The sequence below is a fragment of the Rousettus aegyptiacus genome, unplaced genomic scaffold, assembly GCF_014176215.1.
Source record: "Rousettus aegyptiacus isolate mRouAeg1 unplaced genomic scaffold, mRouAeg1.p scaffold_m13_p_6, whole genome shotgun sequence".
NCBI classification, from domain to species: Eukaryota; Metazoa; Chordata; class Mammalia; order Chiroptera; family Pteropodidae; genus Rousettus; species Rousettus aegyptiacus.
In genome coordinates, this window is record NW_023416309.1 from 102,387,493 (window position 1) to 102,409,604 (window position 22,112).

The 22,112-nt window shown below is 35.2% G+C and overlaps 1 protein-coding gene across 5 annotated transcripts in view; it reads right to left on the reverse strand.

The window, feature by feature from the left end:
- Positions 1-22,094, reverse strand: part of CDC27 (cell division cycle 27) — a 56,216-nt gene extending 34,122 nt beyond the window's left edge. For 3 of the 5 annotated variants that reach the window (XM_036222233.1, XM_016139850.2, XM_016139848.2), the window contains exons 1-4: positions 21,913-22,093; positions 7,920-7,995; positions 2,959-3,106; positions 1,268-1,393 (exon numbers count right to left, since the gene is read on the reverse strand). In XM_036222233.1, coding sequence (XP_036078126.1) covers positions 1,268-1,393; positions 2,959-3,106; positions 7,920-7,995; positions 21,913-21,939 — 377 coding nt within the window. In that variant the 5' untranslated portion in view covers positions 21,940-22,093. Of the gene's footprint in view, positions 1-1,267; positions 1,394-2,958; positions 3,107-7,919; positions 7,996-21,912 lie in introns of those variants that run through there. The other 2 variants (XM_016139849.2, XM_016139851.2) reach the window with 2 other exon arrangements.
- Between the last annotated feature and the right edge of the window lie 18 nt (positions 22,095-22,112).

Here is a 22,112-nt window from a genome sequence, read left to right on the forward strand (position 1 = left end):
ATATCCTCTACAGTAAAGTGTCCACTCAAGTATTTTGCCCATTTTCTAATTAACTTTCTAGTTTCTAGTTTTATTATTGAGAATTCAAAAAAATAAAACTTTATCAAGTCTTTCCTACTTAACCATCTTACCCCTCCTCTTAAGCAGGCAAGTACTCAACATTTCATTTGAACAAAATACTGCTAAAATGTTATAGCAGTGCTTTCATTGTGATGATAAAAACTTACCAACTTACTGCTTAGCACCTCTACACTATTATAAACTCTGAAGGCAGAGACTGTGTTATTTATCTTTACATTCCCAGTACCAAGCACTGTTTCTAGCCATGAAGGCAGACAGACCTCAAAGTTTCTTAAATAAATGTCAAGAATCATAGTTGCATGAACTAAATTCATTACTCTAAGTCCTTTGATTAAGATAAATAAAGCGATTGATATATTTTTACTTACTCCCATTCTCAAGAGTGATATCATCTGAAAATGAGCTCCCAAATTTAGCTAATTTATTCTATTCAAAAAGACATTTTCAAGGTTTTTAAAAAACTACTATTAAATCTGCCTTAATTTATCTTAAAATAGCCGCTATCCTAATCCTTTAGACAAGCAATCCTCAGCCATTTCTCCCATGATATGCAACTTATGATGTGTGATACATTCCCAAGGGCAAACAACTCCTGTTACCTAATTATATCTCTACCCCCTAGTCCCCAGCTCAAAGACTATGCCAGAATAAAAATCAGTGAGAAAAATATTATCATAGTGATAACTCGGAATTCACTCTCACTTGCTTTTTAAAGACTATATTTAAATAAATGTGAATAAATTTCGAAATTATTTGCAAAACCACTGACACACCTCAAAATTATTACTGAGATACTAGATGGGAACTGCTAATTACTGGAAATTGACTTTGAGTCTCTTTCTAAGGAATAGCAGTGATATTTAAATATTAGAGAAAAAATTTCACTCTCTTCTTTTCCTCAGTGGATCACATGAAGATAGTCTCCTCAAACGAGGTAAAAAAAAACCCACAAGTACACTCAACTATTAGGTAGTGCTGCTGTCGCGATTATCATTAACATAAAGTGGATGGTCAAAAATCGGGCCAACATCTCTACAATTTCACAGGTTCAAGAAAGTCATGGAACTAGAAGACTATACTACTCAGCCAAGTGCTATTTGATAAACACAGATCAACAAAGGTTTTTAAAAGCACAAAGCATTCTAGTATTGGCAACAATTTTTTGGCAATTCAATTGATTACTTACCAATATACATGTCCCAACAATGAAAGAGTAAAGCAAGCTGAATCACCAAACTCAGTAACAATATCATCATGGCTTTTTTGTTTGTTAAACACCCCACCAGATAAGATCTGTTCCCCTTCTGCAAGCCTTTAAAACACAAATTTACAGATTAAAAAAAGTCAATATAAAAAGGTCTGAGTGTAAAGACATTCTTCATTACCAATGAACCTCTTAATAGAGAGATAGGTAAAGTAAAAACTTCATGATATCTTTAGAATATCAAATAAACTTGTACTTAGAATCATTAGGGACACTGGGCATTTATGATCTTAAAATTCCAGTCTTGCTTTTAAAAATATAATCAGTTAAATTTAGTCTATGTATATACAAATCTCCTCTGAACAACACACACATTACTCATGTCAAAAGAAAGGGAAGACCATTATACTGGGGGGAAAATATGAATGATTTTTCATTAACAGATGTGGTGACCCTTCTTAGTTCTATAATTCCTTGAAATAGAAATTTGCAAGCAAATTAAGTAAGATTAACATACTTTAATTAAAAATGGTATACTTAATGGCCTGTCATTTTTAGGTTTATAAATGAAATCTGAGTAACACTTCATCTCTTCTTATATATCATTTGTTTCCTTGATATAGAAAATCACAAATGTCCCCCAAAGAAAAAAATCTGCCTGACTTCAGTATATATTTTTAATATATTAGAATTTATAATGGTTTGTATCTTGAAGTTTTTTCCAAATCCTCATGTAGAAAACCCTCTAGTGCATTTATACATAAAATTTAATATCTAAAATCCCTTTACTGCCAACGAAAATTTTTTAAAAACTATAAATTTTTATAAGAATATCTAATTTGAGAATTGGCTTAAGAAACTGATAAATTAGATAAATAGATTTTTCAGAATTTAACATCAGAATATTTGTAGTAAAAGTAATTCAGTAACAAATGTTATAGATATTGTAGCAAGCTTTAATTTAAAAGTCATCAATTAGACACTGGACAAATGAAATATTTATTGAACTGTGGAGACTTTATGAGACTTATTTGTATCCTTTCACTATAAAACTACAAACTAAATACACATACAGGCTTCCACAATTATCTATTACTTTTACCATTATTCTATCTCTTACAACATAGAAAATAAGTTTAATAGAACATAATTACAGATACCTCTAACTACGTCTGAATTCAGAATTGGGACAGCTGATTTGGTTTTATAATTATAAGGTGCGAAAGAGGTATTCTCCATTGCTTCAAAGGGGCAGGAGCAGTGGTTCCCAAACAGAATAATCTTGAAAGGCAAATAATTACACAACTGCCTAGATACAAGGGAGCATTAATCTCAGGTGAATTGGTAAATAGGTTTTCAGGCTTAATCCAATTAGTCTAACAAAGAAAGCAAAAGAAAGGAAAGAACACTTGGATAGGAAGTAATTATAACTTAAGTTTCTCCAGAGTTAAATTCTATTATTTATTACCATAACAATGAAATCTTTCCATAACAAAAATAGTAATGTCATAGGCAATAGTATAAACATTCCAAAAGTTACTGAAACAGACAAATCTCTACTACCAAAAAAGGGGAGAAACGGAGTCAATCAGACTTTAAACTATCAAACGAATTTTATCCAAAATTCTACAATGTAAGTAGGAACAAAATCAGAAAAGATTTTAAAAACTTACTTGCTGAGATCAACACAACATTTTGCAAGCAGGTATTTACATTGCGGTGTAGTACAACTGTGTCCTTTCAAGAGTCGATACGCTTTATATGCCTTTCCTGAGCGGTAATAACAGGTCGCCAATAAAAACAAGGCTTCTTCTGAGTGTACTGAGAACACATATATAAAAAAAGGCTATTACTCAGTAGGTTGAATGGTAATCACTGTTTATCTGGCAATAAACAAGTTTAGCAACAAAAAAATTAGGCATGCTGTTATTTAAAACAATCATTTATTAATCCACATTTGAATTAAGAAGAAATACTTTACTGATAAAAATGTTAATTCCCCAAGTCCTGATAACCTTCTTCCTATAAGGAACTAAGGGGATACACTGAAGACAACCATGGTATTCTCTGTAAATCCTTAAGTAAACACACACACACACACACACACACACACACACACTCTCTCTCTCTCTCTCTCTCTCTCTCTCCCCCCCCCACCTTTAAAAAATTTGACTACCAGTGAAACATCTTGTTTTTATGTAATATTTTTCTAATAGACTCTTTGAAAGGATAGAAGTCAAATTTCACTAGAGAGGGAAACTCAAGGTTATAAATTACCAATTTGAAATAATTTCTACATCACAGTTACAATAATTAAACCGCTCTCCAATGGCAAGAGCTAATATGTCATCGACTTGTCCCCTATCTTTATATTAAGAAATACCTTTAGTTTTAGTTAATATAATGTGGCTACCCACTACCTCCACAATTTACTCTCTTCCACACTGACCACGAGGGGGATAAAAAGAAAGAGGGAAAACCACAAATCCGTGTTTCTACAAAATGGGTTATGTATTAACCTCGGTGGGCTGAGGGATCCTCTAAGCCAGTGGTTCTCAAAGTGTGGTTCCTATACCAACATCAGCATGACTTGGGAGCCTGTTAGAAATGGAAATTCTTGGGCCCCACTTGAGACCCACTAAATCAGCACTTATGGGAATAGACAACAGCAGTCAGGAGTGTAACAAACCCTTCAGGGCATTTCCTTATTTTAAAAAAATGCACACAAAACTTAAGTCTAGTCAATTTTCTGAATTTAAATAAATCATCTCTCTTGCTCCAAGGATCTACCATACTGGTTGTATTAATATATTCTCTGCCCATATAGTCTAAGATTATTTCTCCTGTTCTAACCACCCATTTTATTCATTCCTAACAGTTAAACTATATGAAATTTCAATTAAGAACCTTAGAAAATTTCAGAGGTACTACATACTATCTTTCGGAGCAAGGAGAAAAGCTTTGAATCTATGTTCTGTCCAACAGGTTAACCAATTTGCAATGGAGAAAAACCTTGGTCACGGAGATTGGGTATTGGCAGTGGGAAGGAAAATAGGTGCTTACAATGGTGGAAGGGGATGTGGAGGGAGATAAGATTAGGACAGTTTTCCAAACAGCAAGTCTCAATTCACTCGTGGATTGTGAAGTCAATTTGCTAGGTATCACCCTACCCTCCAACAACAACAAATACTCAAATAGAAAGAGTATCAGAGTACAAGATTTGAAAAGCCACTGTATTAGGATATGCTAGGAAGTGAGGGAACTTATAAAGGACTACAGATTATATTGTTCTTAAAGTTATCTTGTTAAATAGATACTTCTCCTTTTAAAGATGAGGAAAATTAGGCTCAGAATAACTTCTTTACTAAGATCAAATGGCTAATGAATATCTGAGTTGAGATTTTCTCTCACATTTCTGTTTATACCACAGTCTTAGGCAGGCTATCTATGAAATTCTTAGGAGAAAGACAAGTGAGTGACAAGGAACTAGTGAAACTATAAATTATTTCAGGAATTTGACTTAGAGGCTCCTACCTATCAACTTCTTCAGCTTCATGCCCTGTTGGATATCTTTGTCTAAAACACAGGAACCACCACTAGTGGCATAGGAGACCACTGAACAAAGGCGTGAACGGGTTACATCTAGCATACCGACTCTGACAACTAATACTGTCAGCTAGCAACACTGTGTTGACAAGAATTCTGAGGCTGGTTCAGTGGGAACAAGTACTGAGATGGTTAGTAATGACTAATGGTACATCAGAGGAGTGGCATGTATTTGATACCTTCAGTAGAGTCAGAGAGATCTACCACTTACTGCCTGTGAACACAGGTCTTAGTTTCTTCATTTCTAAAATGGCAATAGCAATGTCTATAGAATTATTGAACACTAAATAAGGAATTAATATTAAAAGTACTTAGAGTACCTAGTACACAGTTAAGAAATCAATAAACGGTATAAGTTACTGTTATCATTATTATTGAGCTTGGATAGTATCTGTTCTTACTGTATTTAAATTCTAAAATCTTTCCTCATAGAAATATAGTTATAAAGTGGCTTAAGTTGTATATTGAGAGAAACTAACATTTACTGAGCAACTTTCCAAGTGTTAAGCATTGTATCAGACACATATAGAAAATGAATTAAATAGCTTTATGTGGCATAGTCTGGAATCCTGCCAATTATCTGAATTTCCAATGACTAATTTACAATCTTGTGGAGCTTAACTATAATAAACTAGAAGCTACCTATGTTTTAATAAACAAATTTGAAAAAGAAATAAGTATAAGACAGCAAAACATGTTGCCTAGGTATCAACGAATTATATGAAAGGTTATTCATAAAAAAATCTTGCTTTTACATAATTGAGCAGAGTAGGGTAATCTATTATATTATCATCCTTTCTCTCACTCCTTCTCACTTTCCTGAATCTTTTCATTGGGACCTCAGGACTCCTACTGCACAGATCTTCCCCACTTTCCTTACTACACTCCCGGTCTCCCTTGAGGGCCTGACAGCACTCTCCAAGAGAATACTAGTTTCCTCGTATCCCACTTACATCAGTGTCAAGGTAAGTGTGGTCTCCTCCTTGCTTCTCAAAACTATTTCAAAGCATTACTCTTTGTCCTTTTGTGAAATCCAATGCTCCTGAGGTTCATACCTTTTCTAATTATTCTCAGCTATGAAATTCAGGACATTCTGCTTCATTAATGATAGAATTTTACACACCTGGTCTTCCTCTCCTACATTATGCTTTATAGCTCCTAATTCAACCTCAACTGGACTTCTAGTATCTCTTTATGTCGTCTCTTATTTACCAACCCCTTTCTGAGTTAATGTTCCTATGTAGTTTTTATTTCCTGGTTCACATCTTGTCTATTCTTTATGTTCTTATTCCTTGCCCTTTTCTGACACATGCCTGACAAAATCCTAACATTGACTTTCTGATGCTTCTGGTAAGTTACTAAATACTACTAGAGTAAAATCATACAACTGTGCAGAAAAGTTTGCACTATCAATTCATGCAAGAACAAATGACGCACAAAATAAAGCTCATCAACAACCATAAAAAAATAAAAAATAAAAACTCTCGGCAAGTAATCTAATGGGAGCTTACACAAAAAGTAGGAAAATTAAACACTGACACGCCAGAGGAAAAAGAATGAAGCACTGTATCATGTTGGAAAGGCTATATATAGTAAGGAGTCAACCCTGCCTAAATCAATTGATAGATGCGTATGGTTACGGGTTAGCATTGATCAAAATATTTGTAAAATTTCAAAGCAATAATAAAATGCACATAGAAATATGAAAGTATACAAAAAGATAAAGCCTTCTTACCAAAGAATAAATTAGAAAGGAAAAAAAAATGATGGGAGAAAAGACAGTCCTTAATAAATATTAAAAGACAATATAAAGAGTTAATTATAAAATGGAAAGATATTGGGTTAAAATAGAAAAATAACTATTGGAAGATAGGAGAGATTCTAAAGAAAGCAAATATTTTTTAAAAATTTAATATAAAACCAAGTAAAATACCATGTGGGAAAGAAAAAAGCATTATTTAATAATTTTTTAAAAACTATCAAGGACCATATATTCATTGTAGTTGTTAAAAGATAACAATTTTCCAGGTACTAAAGCAACAGGAGAGAGTATACATGACAAAAGTTGATGAGTTCGATGACAAAAATTTTAAATATCATAATAAAAAAAACGGAATTAAAATTAAAAGCAACAATCTGGAGCAAATATATAATAAAGGTATAGCTCACAAAACAGGAATAAATTTAAAACAAATATGTGATAAAACACTCATAACTCTTCATAGTTATAAAAATGCAAGACAAAATACCTCACAAGTTTTAGGTATGCAAAAATACATTCAAATCTTATATTGATGGGATCATAAAGGAAATCTTACACTGTTGGTGACACACCAGATTACACCTCTGTCTGCCAGGTTATCAACTGGGCAAAAAGTAATTTGTTGTAGCACCCTTTGATTTGTATATTCTATTTTAGAATATACAATCCAAGGAAGTGACTTAAAAAAAAAAAAAAGGCTGCACATAATTATGTATATTATCACCTTAGAAAGAAAATTATAATAATTAATGACAGAAATAAAACATATCTTACTAGTAGATGTTTACTGAGCATTTATTATCATGCCAGAAAGCTGTGCTTTAAATGCATTATCTCATTTGATTCTTCAATTCTATGAGGCAACTATTATAGATGAGAAATCTGAAATTCTCAGACATAAATTCACTTGACCAAGGTATACAACTATATATTTAAGCGACAGGGTTAAGGTTTGTGCTGAGTCAGTAGACTCCAATCCATGCTCTTTACCACGTAATATTAGAACAAATAAAAAACTTGGAAAAAAATACCTAAAGATTGGAAAAGATTAAGTAAACCACAGTGTAAAACCTGAAGCAACTCTACATAGTTATTAAAAGTAGCACATAAGAAAGCTACACAGATACAGGGGAGAGTTTTTATGAACTAATGTCAATCAAAGAAAAAAACAAAAGTGATACTTAGAATCTTGTTACAGTTATAAAAAGTGATGGAATTCATATATTTTCTTCATTATGGTTCTACAGAAATGAATATATTACAAACCTTCTGCATACAGTCGTTCTGCGAGGAAAACCGCATCTCGGTAAGCATAGTGGTTTAGTGCTTGCCATATAGCAGCCTGCAAATGGAAGAAAAGAACATAAATATACAAATATACAGACTTTCAAGGTAACTCCTAGCACAGAGACTTGCGTATAATCTTCAAATCAACATCCAATTCCTAATTTACGTAATAAAACCTCAATGCCCACAGTGCAAACTCCAAAGTGTGTTAGATAAGGCCCTTCACATATTGGAATTTACTCACGGGACTCTCCAAGGACTTTTAGGCCTCTGTGACTTTGTACTTCCTTTTCCTTCACTGGGGAATGTAGACTCCCGCATCTATCTCATAAATTGCTCATCTCTAAAGACTCAGCTTAACAACTACTTCATAAAGCTTTCTTGGCTGATCGCTAGCCATTTTTTTTTTTTTTTTTTTTTTGGTAAATACACCAATTCTAGTATAAGCACTCATATTACCAGTTATTTGTTTGCAGGTCTGCCTACCTTACTAAACTATATTGCTCTAAACCTACAGGGTGGTTTTCAATATTTTTTCATGACACATGTGAGTGAGATGTTCAAATATATGTCATCCACCCACAAAAACTTCCCTAGTGAATACCTTTAATGCCATCTTATGCTCAACTACACAAAGGAAGCATATTAAAATACAAATGAGTAAAGCTATCAGGAATAACCTTTAATCTATTTGAAGATACTTTTTCTTTTATAGTTATGAAACATTAAGTACATATCAGATAGAACATTTTAAGTAATAATTAACAAAAATATTTAGACCTGTGTACTCCCTATGCAGCTCAAGAAATAAAATAGTACCAATATTTTTAAAGTCCATTATGTGCTCCTCATTGGTCACATAATTTTCTTTAAAGAGGAAACCACCACCCTTAATTTTGTTAATCTTTCTTTTGGTTTTCTTCACAATTTTTTTATATTTGTTTGTATCATCCTTAAGCAACGTAACATTTAGTTTTCTGTTCTGAATTTTCAATAAATGCAATCATATTATATGTATTCTGCTATGATTTGCTTTTATAACCCAATATTATGTTCTAAAAATTCATCCCTGTTGAGGTGTAGCTGGAGTTCATACATTTTGATTCCTGAATAATATTTCCATTATATAAATATACCAAAATGTATTTTATCCATTTTACAGCATATGAACATTTGGGTTATTTCTAGGTTGTTGCCCCCCCCCCCCCCAGTTATAATAATGCTATAATAAAAACTCTTGTATTCATCTCTTGGGGTAGATGTTTAAGAATCTCTCCAAATCAGGATATATGCTTAAGAACAAAATTACGGGACTGTTGAGTATATACATGTTCATCTTTACTAGGCATTGTCAAATTATTTTCTGAAATTGTATGTTTAATTTACATGCCTACCAACAATATATGAGCTCCCTTTACTCCACACATCCTGTCTACACTAAGTACTGTCAAACTTACCAATCTGATAGATCTAAGATGCTTAGCTAGTGCTTTTAATCAGCATTTCTCTGAATATTAAAATGAGGTTGTGTTCATTGTAATTCATTTCATGTTTATTAGGCTTCTGGCAAATGCATCTTCATGTGTCACACACTTTTCTGTTGGGCGATTTGCCTTCTGTTTTACCCAGCATTTTTAGGAGCACTAAACTAGAGGTTTTCTTTAATTTTGAGTGTGTCGTATAAACTATGAATATATAAATTATGTTTTATATATTTATATTTTACTTAGCATCTTTAGGACCACTAAATCTCAGGAGTTTCTTTTAACCCATCTGGGTTTAACTTTTAGTATGTCATAAGATATAAAAGTCTTTAATTAAAAAAAAATAAATTACTCATTAGCTTACATATTTTTAGTAATTACTTTTGAGATATCTCACAACTGATCATGATACAAGTGCTTCTTACTTTTAGCATGTATACCAGCTGATAATTTGTTGAATGATTTAATAGTTACAATAAAACCAGTAAGTTCTGATTACCTAATACGATCACTAGCTAACATTATAATAGTAAACCTAAATTATTTTATAAGTGATTAATATTTTTGGATGTAGTAAAGCTCGAATATTTGAATGAACAGGCAAATGTTTAATAACATTCCTATATTATTCATTATAATTTTTAAAATTAAAAGTGCTAACAGTAGTTGATGAGTTAACCCAGGGTTATATTTTTCTATTTCCTCAAGAAAAAAAGGGTAAATAGACTTCATTTGAGATCGCTAGAGCCTCTTGTTTATTTCACCTTATTGTCTATATAGCCTAAATTTTATCAAGTCTCAGAGATGTCTTATCTGACCATTCCCATCTAGATTCAAGAGGGAAAGGAAGGTGAGAATTTAAACTTACTTTTGAGTAAGCTATACCCACACAAGCAGCACTTTTTCTCCAATGTGAATGTTCTTAATCCAGTCATTTCCCACCACTTCAAGAAACTTTGCTACTCAAAGCATGGTCCTTGGTGCAGCAACATCAGCATCTCCTGGGAACTTTCTAGGAGCACGAAATCTTAGATCCCACCCCTACTAAATCAGAATATATTTCAACATGATCCCCCAGTGATTTTTATGCATATTAAAGTTCAAAGAGGACTGACTAAAAGACTTATTCTAATTAAAAACCTCCCTGCTCAGCAGAATCTCCAAAGCCAAAGAGATTGTTTCATTTAATGTTCATTCAAAATGTCGTGAATAAAATAATTTCTCATTCTTCAGATCACGTCCCTTTGCTTTAAAAGAAAGATTTGAATTACTCAAATTCCATGCCTCTTGTTTGTAGGTCTTCATGTTTCTTCTTGGCCCTCACTCATTTCTTATACCTAATAAAACATCCCACGTACTAATGGAAAAAAATTACAACACCATCCCCTTTCATAATCCACCCAAATTAATTGGGCTACGTGGAAATCTCCCTTAGGTCTGAAATTTAATATCAACGCCATTTCGCTCTTCCCCAATATTTTCAGAAGTAGTTGGCATAGTCTGTAACATGATTCCAACATATGTGCATAAAAATTATTTATTTCTTCTAAATAAAAGAAATCCTGGAATTTTCAGATGCTAATAGACTCCATACTAAAGACCATTTGTTGCCCCAAAGCCCAATTTGTTGCAATAGCCCTACCCATAATTTCCAGAGGAGAATGGGGTTCATACAATTGTAATTTTGACATACTTCAGGTCTCTGCCAGATGGCATATATCATTGTTTCTGGAATATCTCTAATAAATTAATCCTATAATTCCCCTCAATCTAGAAAGGAATACTTAGAATACTGAAATATCATACCATACTCTGAAGACTCAGTAATTGGAGGGCACTCTCTATTACTTGGGGAACAAAGAAGATGGGAAAAGAAAAATGGCCACTAAATACCAATAGGACCTGTTAAGGAGTACTGTTAGATCACTATGATTCTTCCCCAATTAGAGCCACCTAAATAAAATGTTATCCAAAACAGGCTATGCTGAAACAGCCAGCACCCCCAATAAAATGTTCCCATGGTTGCTGCTGATAACTCTTCCACATACCATTAGCCAAGTATCTGTGGTTCCCACTCCTTACTACTTGTTGGCTTTGCTTCTCCTGGTAACATTTGCCTGTGGTTGCTGTCAACAACATACTTAGCAATTTGGAGTACAAAGGTATACTATTATTGTGTTAGGAAACGTTACTGATTCCAGCATAATTTATCATGAATGATAAAGCAATTGGGGAGGGAGATCTTTTTTAACTTTTCTGAACTGGAGGGCTCTACTTCTGATTCATTCAATAAATATTTACTGAGTGCCTACTGTGTGCCAGGCACTTTCTAGAGTTGGGAATATAGTAATTAACAAATAGTTTGTTCTCATGGAGTACCTTTTAGTGTTACTACAGTCAATATCAGTGGCTATTAACCCTTGCTTGATGGTACTCTACCTCATATCCACTGAATTACAATCCCTGAAAGTTGAGATTGAGTTTGGATATTCTTATTTTTAAAACTTTTTACTGGTAAGTATTCAGGGTTCAGAACCATTCATTCTTCTTCATTTCTAGATAAGTAGTTCCCCCTCCTCTTATAGTATATTCTTGAAAAACCCATGAAAGCTATGGGGATCCCCCAGAAAAAGCACACGCACATATATACAGAAAATCTGTATACAGTGGTGGGGGTTCACAGACATCTTGGTTCTAAGAACCACTGGTCTAGCCGATGCGAGACAGTATTAGAGCCTGATATATAATAGATGCTGAATAAATACTTGTGGAATTAAATTTAGACACAGTAGTCTCCCTTGGTCTGTGGGGGAGATATTCTAAGACTCTCAGTGGATGCCTAAAACTGAATAGTACCAAACCCTACATATGCTATGTTTTTACCTATACATGTATACCCATGACAAAGTTTAATTTATAAATTAGACAGTAAAAGATTAACAATAACTAAAATGAAATAGAACAACTTACAATATACTGTGTTAAAAGTTATGTGAATTAGTCTCTCTCTCAAAATCTTACTGCACTGTGCTTACCTTTTCACTTATAGGAAGTACTTTATGGTTTCTCTTTGGCATGCCCGAATTGCTAGCATCACTACTCTTGTGCTTTGAGGACATTATTAGGTAAAATAAGGGTTACTTGAACATAAGCACTGCGATACCGCAACAGTCAATTTGATAATAAGGCGGCTGTGCAGTGACTAACCAGCGGATGTGAATACTAGACAAAGGGATGATTCATGTCCTGGGTGGGATGGCGCAAGACGATGCTAGATTTCACTACACTACGCAGAATAATGTGCAAGTTAAAACATATGAATTATTTCTGGAATTTTCCATTTACTATTTCCAGAGTACAGTAGATCATGGGTAAGGGGGTGGGATTGGGTAGGGTGGCTACTGCATTTAAAAGAAAGGGGAGGGATGAGCTCCTGACCTAGAAGGGCGCCTTCTCTTTGCACGTTAGAGACTACTACAGTACTAGTGTCTTGAGTGCTAATGCTGCTAGCACTGGGAGAGGTGCTCCTTGTTTGAAACTCAAAATGCTTTTTTACTATACAGGGTCACAGACATTGGGTAAGTATACATAAAATAATAAATATACTGATAATTCAATTTGGGTACATTCTGGATTTAAAAGGTTTTATTGGGCTGATTAGTGAGTGACCATCTTTTTAGAATTGCAATGAGAAAGGTACCTAAAATCTAGACTCTGTTCTAGACCACTCTCCTAAGTGGTCTTCTTGCCTGTGAGCTGTTAATATAACCCATCCTGTCCCTGAATTACCTTCCTGAAATATCATCACTGCTAAACAGGAGACTATAGTGGGAAACCCGAGTCCAAATCCATGTTCCACAATTCACTAGTTCTGTGTCTTGGGCAAGTAACTTCACATCTCTTAAGTCTTTCTTTCTCCAGTTAAAGCAGAAGATTCCAGCCAGTAAAGTGCATAATGGTTCCTAGCACATATCTAATAATTACTCAATACATTTTAGCTGCTGCCATCCTCAATATCATCATGTCTTCCTCTCTGATCAAAACTTTCTAATGATTCCTCTTGGACAGCTTTCAAAATTTATGAAATAATTATCTACGGACAAAGCACAAACTCCTCAGGAAACTATTCAAATCCCATCTGTGGTATTGGCTTTAACCTTCCTTTTACAGCTGTTTTCAAATCTCACCAAAGGTGCCTATTGTCTAGAACCAGAAAAAGCCATTGGTCCCTAAACATCCTCTGTATTTTGTTCTTCAGAGTTTTTGCTAACATTGTTGCCTCTGTTTGGGCTGTCCTTTGTCTTTAACCTCTACCTCCTGAAATTTTACTCATCCTTCCTTTAAAATTCAGCTTACACATTCCTCTACCTTACATGAAGCCTTCACTGATATATTCTGTGCAATATTAATTACTCCATTTACTGAACCTACAAGCTTTTAGAAGCCCAATCTGGAGGTAAAACACAAGTTAAGACATTCCTATTATAATTAACTTCTACTAATGTGAATAAAAGAGGACATTAATGTTGACAATATAAATACAAAATAATATCTATTTGTTTCTTCTTTGACGCAATAAGTAAAACATTAAAGAGCAAAGGAAGCAAGAATCTAGTAAGGAGATATGGGTCAGAAGGGTTAGCACAGATTAGGTTTGGGGGCAATAAAATGTCTTAGTGGTATGATCTGTAACCACCTGGAAGATATCCAGATTTTTCTGGTTAATAGCAACCTAGATCAAGTCATATATTTCCCTCCATACTACTATCATTTGTCTTATTACCTTACTCAGTATGCCTACCACTTTTGAAACACATCATTTATCCAGTCAGTAAATATTTATTGAGCATCTACTTTGTTTGCTATACAATCCTGATTTCAGCTAAAAAAAAAAAAAAAAAAAAAGCAAAAAACCAAAACTTAACCAACTTGAGAAAATGCAGTTCTTCAGGTAGGCTGCACAAAGCCTTAACATTTTGGATTTTCAGCTCTCTATTGACAATAAGAAACCATGAATAAGCCAGACATTCATTATTTCATAGGCACCTATTTTGGTCACTGTCACTGTGGTCACTGTGCTTTTGTTTCTTTCATCAATAATCAGGAAGCTGAACTTTAGAACAAACATATGTGGTACTGGCAAGGGGTAAATTTAAGAGCAGGTTTTAAATATACTGCAGAGTCATTGCTATGTAACTTATATCTCCTCTACATTACAACATAGCAAAGACAGATAAAAGGTAATGTGATAAATTATGAGAGTTCTCTTAAGAGAATTTCAACATTGAGACAACATCGTCATCATCAACATCAATAACAACAACATCATCATCCCCATCATCATCATCATCATCATCCCCAAAAAAGCTAAAGGGTATTCGAATCTAATTTAACTCAACAATGATTTCATGAATGCTTAATATGACCACCACATCCCAATACAGGGCAGATAAATGGAATCCCTCTGACACTTACTAATCAAGATGACCAAGTCACTTTTCTGAGCTTTAGTTTTAGTCATCTGTAAAATAAGGATAAAAACACCTCTGAGATAAGTCTAACAGTGCTTGGCTGACTTCTAAACCCCATAAGGGCTGATGAGTCCTTCCGGTGTTCTACCAAATCACATATGACCTAGAGTTCTGGCACCACGCATATAGCTATCTTTCAAAATGATACTCATTTAAATTAGGCAACTGGAGTAATAATGAAAGAGAGAAACTCAATCCTTCAGTGGTTTCTCATTGTCCTTAACGATAAAAACCAAACCCACCAAACCAGGCAGTATGGTATAGTCTGTTCTTACCTCTCCAATTAATCTTGTATCACGTTCTCTTACACAGTCTGTGCTAGCACAATAACCCCTCAAACCTGCCATGTTACCCTCCTGCCACAGGTCCTTTAAACGTCCAATTCATTTTACCAGTCACGTTCCCCCTTTCCTCCAAACCATGCAAATTCTAGTCATTCTTTAAACTTCTTTCTCAGGAAAGGCTTTTTTGGGACCATCAGATGAGATTAGGCATCCTTATTATACATTCTAACGGCACCAAGTACCTTTCTTTTATAATACTTCTCATTGTTATAATTTACACTTATTTAAGGGAGTACTGTATATCTTCCTTACCATCATATAAACTCTAGAAATGTAGAGACCTGTTTCTACTCATTATTATAATCCCAGCATCTGTCACATATATTTTAAGCAAGTGTTTAATTAATGTATGTTGAATAAATAAACAATTGATCTTTTATTTCTGGCAGTCCTCTCATTGTTAGCATCTTATATGTTAGTCTTAGCCTTAAGTTTCTCTGTATTCTTATATATCCACTAGTCGAGGATCTCTGGAAATTTCTATTAGAAGAAACTCCATGGCACATAGAAGAATTATTTTGTAATGCAAATAATCACTACCCAATTACTCTTTTATAAAATATGAGGATTTCTTAAGAGCTTGCTTAATTTTGTTGTTAATGAAAGAGCATGGTGAGTAGAAAGAATATACCCAGGATTTGATGCTGGAGATCTTTGCTCAAAGTTGTGTGCTAGTACTTTAGGGGAATTCTCTTTAACTTTTCTCAGCCTCAATTTCCTCATCTGAAAAATGGAGCTCTATTTCTTGGACCTGTGTGGATTAAGTGAAATGCTACATATATAGTGCTCCTAAGTATACTGACTGGTACACGTTAGGCACTTAAAACCATTTTCTTTCCCATCTCTTAATATAAATAAATTATATATGTGTGCGTGTGTGTGTGTATGTACATATAGTTTTCTTTATATAATATCTCCCAGCATATCTGCCGCAATTTTTTTTTGTGACATATAAGATAAACCTCAAAAGATGCAAATGACTCACCAGCTACCTTAGTACTACTGATCACTATGAAATTTTGACACGTATATATTACAGCTATAAAGTCCCAGAACTTTGAATTTTTTTTTTCTTTTTAAAATTAAGAAACGAGAGAGAAATAAAGTACTATATCCAAGAGTTCTATCCATTTCTGATTTTAAAGCAAGTTTTACTAAGAACAAAATTATTTATCACCAATTCTTAAGAGGGTCATAAAGGGATAATGAAGGCAGTCAACTCAAACTCCTATATATTTCAGTTGTAAAACTTGCCACTTCAGAGAATGACACATACAACTTCTTTCATCACTCTGCTCAAGCACCTCTAAATTCCTGAGTGATGGTGTCTCTTTTGGGGAATGGGGTGAGGAACGGACTATTCTACCACAAATTGGTAGCTGATGACAAGCAGGACTGAGATTAGCTCCCTATTCATCTATTTCTGCCCAACTGCTTGAGTAGATCTGCCACTAAAAGAATATCACCTCAGGAGTTCTACAAATTAAAACCACACAGGTGAAATGCTGTTAAAAGTTAGGAAGCCAAACAGAGCAACACCACCCCCCTACCAAAAAAAAAAAGTTTAAAATACAAATTCTGATTAAATTAATGGGTTAGTCCTAAGTTGCATTAATATAAAAGATATATCAACAGCATAAAAATTAAATGGCAAAGTTCCTTGCTTGCTCTTCTTAAATATGAAATAGTATTTTAAAATATTAATAAATTTCCTTAAGTTGTTTTATATTTCCTGTTAAAAAGAAAAGTTACCTTTTTTTAGACCATAAGAAAATGGATGATAAAAAGCTTCAGACAATATAAGAAGGTATAAGAAAGAAAAAAAAAAACACTGTTGAATTTTCTTATTATACATTACGATTTCTAGAACTCTAATTTAGGTCTACATCAGGGGTTCTTAATCTGGGCAAATTTGCCCCCCAAGGGACATTTAGCAATGTCTGGGGGACATTTTTGGTTGTCACTTTGAAATGGAGGGGCATCTAGCAGACAGAGGCCAGGGATGCTGCAAAACACTCCACAATACACAGGACAATGTCCCGCACGACAAAGAATTCGCTTGCCCAAACATCAATAGTGCCAAGATGGAGAAACCCTGGTGTACGTTACCATCTAACTAGATTTTTCTACTAGCCTATACGTCTCCCTACCTCTTTATCATCTCTCCTTCCCAACAGCACCAGATTAATCTTCCCAAAGCAGTCCTTTCATTACAAAATTCTTCTGTTCAAAACTTATAATGGCTATTTATTACAACACATCAACTCTAAACTCCTCAGTCTGGATGTGAAGTCTCCTATAACCCGATTCTACCTGGCTAACAAAACCTTATGTCTTGCTGCTCTCAATTTCCATCCTAGCCAAGGCTATAACATTTTACTATTCTCTTGTTCCTAAGCATCACTCTCAAATTTGGGCTTTTGCTTGGCCATTCCATGCCAAAAATGCTCTCCATCTTCTCTACCAATTCAAACGCTTCCCATCTTCTAATGCTTTAAGTTCCATTACTTCAAGAAAACTTGCCCATTTTTCCAGTCTGCAAGGATCTTTGCTGAATTCCCTTAATATTGTCTATGCAATCAAATAAGTAATGACTTACACTATCTAATTATTCCCGTTAAGCATTCTTATCTTCTCAACAAGACTAGATCATTCAAAAGATTAGAGATTATATCTCCACATTTCTACTGGCTGGTTTCAAATAGCTCCAACTTAATTTGTACAAGATGGAATTGTACTCTTTCAAATGTGTCTCCTCAAAGGATTCCCCATTTGTTTAATGGCACCCCCGAAATGAAATCCAGGCAGCTGTCATTAAACTGCCCTCCCATCCAATCAATTTCCACGTCTCATTGGTTCTAACTCTGAAACGGCTCTTGAATTTATCTACCTTTTCCTACTCCACTGCTATCATTTTAGTCTGTTACCTTCATCCCAAGACAGTTTTTACTTCTGCCTCCCTCCTCCCACTACATTTCTCATAAAGATCACACCAACCCTCTGCTGAAAATCCTTCAATGACTCCTCACTATCCTTGAAATGAAAATGGCCTTCCATTACTATGCAACTCCAGCCACATCCGCCTTCATTCAGTTCTTCCAATGCCAAGTTCTGCTATGTCTTAGGGACTCTGCACAAGCTGTTTTCTCTTAACGCTCTTTAAATTACTGTTTCCTTCTCAACCTTCAGATCTCAGCTTCAATGTTATCTGCTTAAAAAAGCCTTTCCTGACATCCTTTTAAGATCAAGTTTTAGAATGTCTTTTATACTCTTTTGTGCTTGGCACATCACAGGTGCATAGTATTCTTTCCACTTTGATTTTTTCATTGAGGCTGCTTAACTTTTTTGCTATTTTGCAGTACCTCCTTTGGTGGTCCAACTACAAACTTGACACCTGAGTTTGCTGTCAGGTCCCTCTTATTATTAGGTCTCTTTCCTAATACTCTATTCGAAATATACTTCTTATCACAGTTTGTAATCATCAATTTGCGAACACTTGCCTAGTCCTTTCTCTCAACAGAACATAAGCACAAGGGCTATATTAGGATACCAGTCCATAAAGAATTAAATTATTGTGTACTTGCAATGACTTCTTCCTCCACCCTCACTCCCCAAAGCTTATTCTATCAGTTCAGGTACTATGTAGCACTGTCTGCAAGGTACTACATTGAAGATACTATGGAAATGTAAAGTAATTTCCAAAAGAAACATTCATAAACAAACCTATTTCAGCTAACTAAACAAACGTATTTCAGCTAACAGGAATATATAAATTTTTGAATGAAGATCAAATAGTCCAATGCCTATTGATTTATCAGTTTAACTATACATACATATTTTAAAAATCACAAAATATATTTAGGAATATCATTATTTTTCCTACTTTCATTGAACAAAATAAGTTTCCTGAAACTGTTCACATATATCTTTGACATCGACAAGGCCTTTTTATTTATTTATTTGGGGGGGGGGTAATCTAACACAATTTTCCTGAATATACCACCTTTGATTTTAAGTTACTTCAAATATGGTACTCTGAATCCATGTTAGATGCTGTCCCTGTACATCTTACCCCAAGCCAAAAGTATTTCTTCGTGATCTAATGATCTCTAATTAAAACAATATTAGGTATATAGTACCCACTTACTATACTGTTTAATAAGGTGATTTTTACAAGGCTTTTTTACAACTTTATCCAACATTTCTAATTGTGAAGCCGTACCTCTAGGAATAATTGATAAATCTATTAAAATGTCTTTGCTTTTTTTGATCAGTTTCATCAGGTGAATTGTACAAACATCTGAATCCAAAGTAGCACTGATAGAAGTCACTTAGCCAAGTGTCTTCTCCAGTTATATTAAAAATATTTGACAGAATTTCTGCTTTATAATGGGAGAGATTTTTGTAAAGATTTGAGGGGCACCAAAGTTTTGCCACCCCAAAATATGCCTTTTAGGATACTGATTTTAGGCTGGTTACTAAGAAATAAAAGACTCCGAACCTTTTTACTCTCCCCACTTACCTGCCTAAAGGAATTTAGTTAGATAGAAAAAGGAGGGGAGCATCACCTTAACATCACAATAAAAACTAAATGTGGCAAAACATGAGAAACTTAGCAAAGCCTGTTTGTTGAGCTTCCTTCTGTGTCCCATTGTTTCTGGATGGCCCAGCAAGAAGCTGTTTACCACGTTTGCTCTAACATGCCTACCTGTGAATTGCCTGCTTACTTTTCCTTTGAAATCCCAGATGCCTGCCCCCCTTCACCTTTGTCCAAAATGGCATATAAACAAACCTCAATTGCCCTATGTGTCTTCAGGTCTCATTTTTATGGTACCATCTCATGTACACCCATAATAAATTTTAGATGTTTTCTTCTGTTAATTTGTCTTGGGTTACTCTGATTATTAGCCCAGCTAGAAGAACTTAGAAAGTGGGGAGAAAGTTAGCTTTTTGTACCCCCAAAGACAACAAAATGAGATATAATTTGGAGAAGGAGCTTATATTTAGGCTTACATGGTATATCAGACTGACTATGCCATGTTAAAACTTTAAAGGAAAAAAATAAGGTAGAAAACAGTTATTCTCATTTTTTTCTCTCAACTTTTTCCTATGCCTAGCAATGCCATGAACCTTGAGGTATCCCAAGATAGAAAACAATTTTCTAACTTACTCTCATTCCTTTACATACACAATCACCCGCCAGTTTTTTAAAGAAACATAATCAGTTATTAAGACAAAATTACAAGAATATGAAACAGAAATTAAATAACTTGAGTGATCTACTTACCATTTAAGGTACAGATAGCAACTTTTAATTTCATCTTAGAGACTCTTTACTAGTAAGAGGAATTTGAATTTAATAGCTTTGGAAGCACTAGTACAACTTACAAACAGGTAAATTTCCTAAGATAGACTTCCACATTATACTAATTTAAACAATAACAGCTGCTATCTCTAAAGAGTTGCAGAAGAAGCCAACAAGCAGAAATTGGAATTTCATCCTGTGAAGAAAAATTAATGAAACCTAAAAGAAAGTGGTGATGTATTAAAATATCTACTATATGCTATCACAGGTCTATTAAGGGTAATATGAATTAATTTCTAAAATCGTTACTAACTTCGAAATAAAGAAAGTCCATGACTCAATGACAGTGGTTGGTAGAGGTCAACTCTCCTAATCAAGTCAAAAAATCAAATGAGGGGTTGAAAGTCTTCCAGACCTGGCCCCTCACCAAGGGACAAAAGATTCAGTTCCTTCAGATGGCAGGGGGAAAATGACTTGGCAATGCATCCGCACACTTAAAATCCAATAAGGTTTCCTCCATGCCAAAAGAGCACTGTGTGTCAAAGCATACCTTGGTGTGGTAGCGACAGTGAAATGGATGGAAAAACCATTATTAGTCTTTCATTTCCTGAACGCCTTATAAACACGCACTGAAACACTCTTGATCCCCATCAGAGGCCATGGAAAAACCCCAGATTTGCCGTGTCCACCCCTCCCCTTCTATAGGTGCTTGCCCCTCAACAGTGGGCCTTGGAGTTCTCTTCTTAGATCATTGTTCAGTGAGAAATTCACTGAGTGAGAAAGCAACGTGGGCTAGTAAGTCTGTTACCAAAATAGAAATTAGTATTAAAAATACTGATCCCTCTACCTTCTCAAATAAAACAAAAACAATCCCCCCTCCCCCGCCACGCAAACTTGCCCCACCATTATGAAGATCGCACAGCTCTGATCAACTGTGATTCCCAATCATCTTTTAGGTAACAGAGCACCTGGGGCGAGTTTTCGGAACCCCCCGCCCCATCTCTCACCCCGGCCAGGGCCAGGCCCCTAGACTGACAGAAGGGGCTAGCCGGACGTCGGCTCGGAGGGGAAGGGAGGTATTATCGCCCAACGCTGCTTACACTAGGCGCAGAAGTAACATAGGACCAGAGGTAACACGGCTTAGGTTGTGGGTAAGGCCTCAGAACTGACGAGAAGACAGGCAGGACCCGGCACAAGGGGAGGCGGGAGAAGAAGCCCGGCCTAGGCCGCACCAGGCCGCGGAGTGGCCATACGCGGCTTCCCGACTGGGGCTGTGAGCCAAGCCACAGGGAAGGAGGTTATCATTACCTGGACAGGTTCCTGCAGCACCGTCATCCTTGAGGCTCAAGCCCACTTTCTGCAGTGCCTCAGGCCCCCCCCGTAGCGGCTACGGCCCGGCCAGCCCCGGCTCATTTAAACTCACCAGCGACCGTTACCGGGGGATGGGGGCGGCCGAGCGACTGCCGAGCACTTCCGAGCGGGACACGGAAATGCCCGAAGTGGAGAGG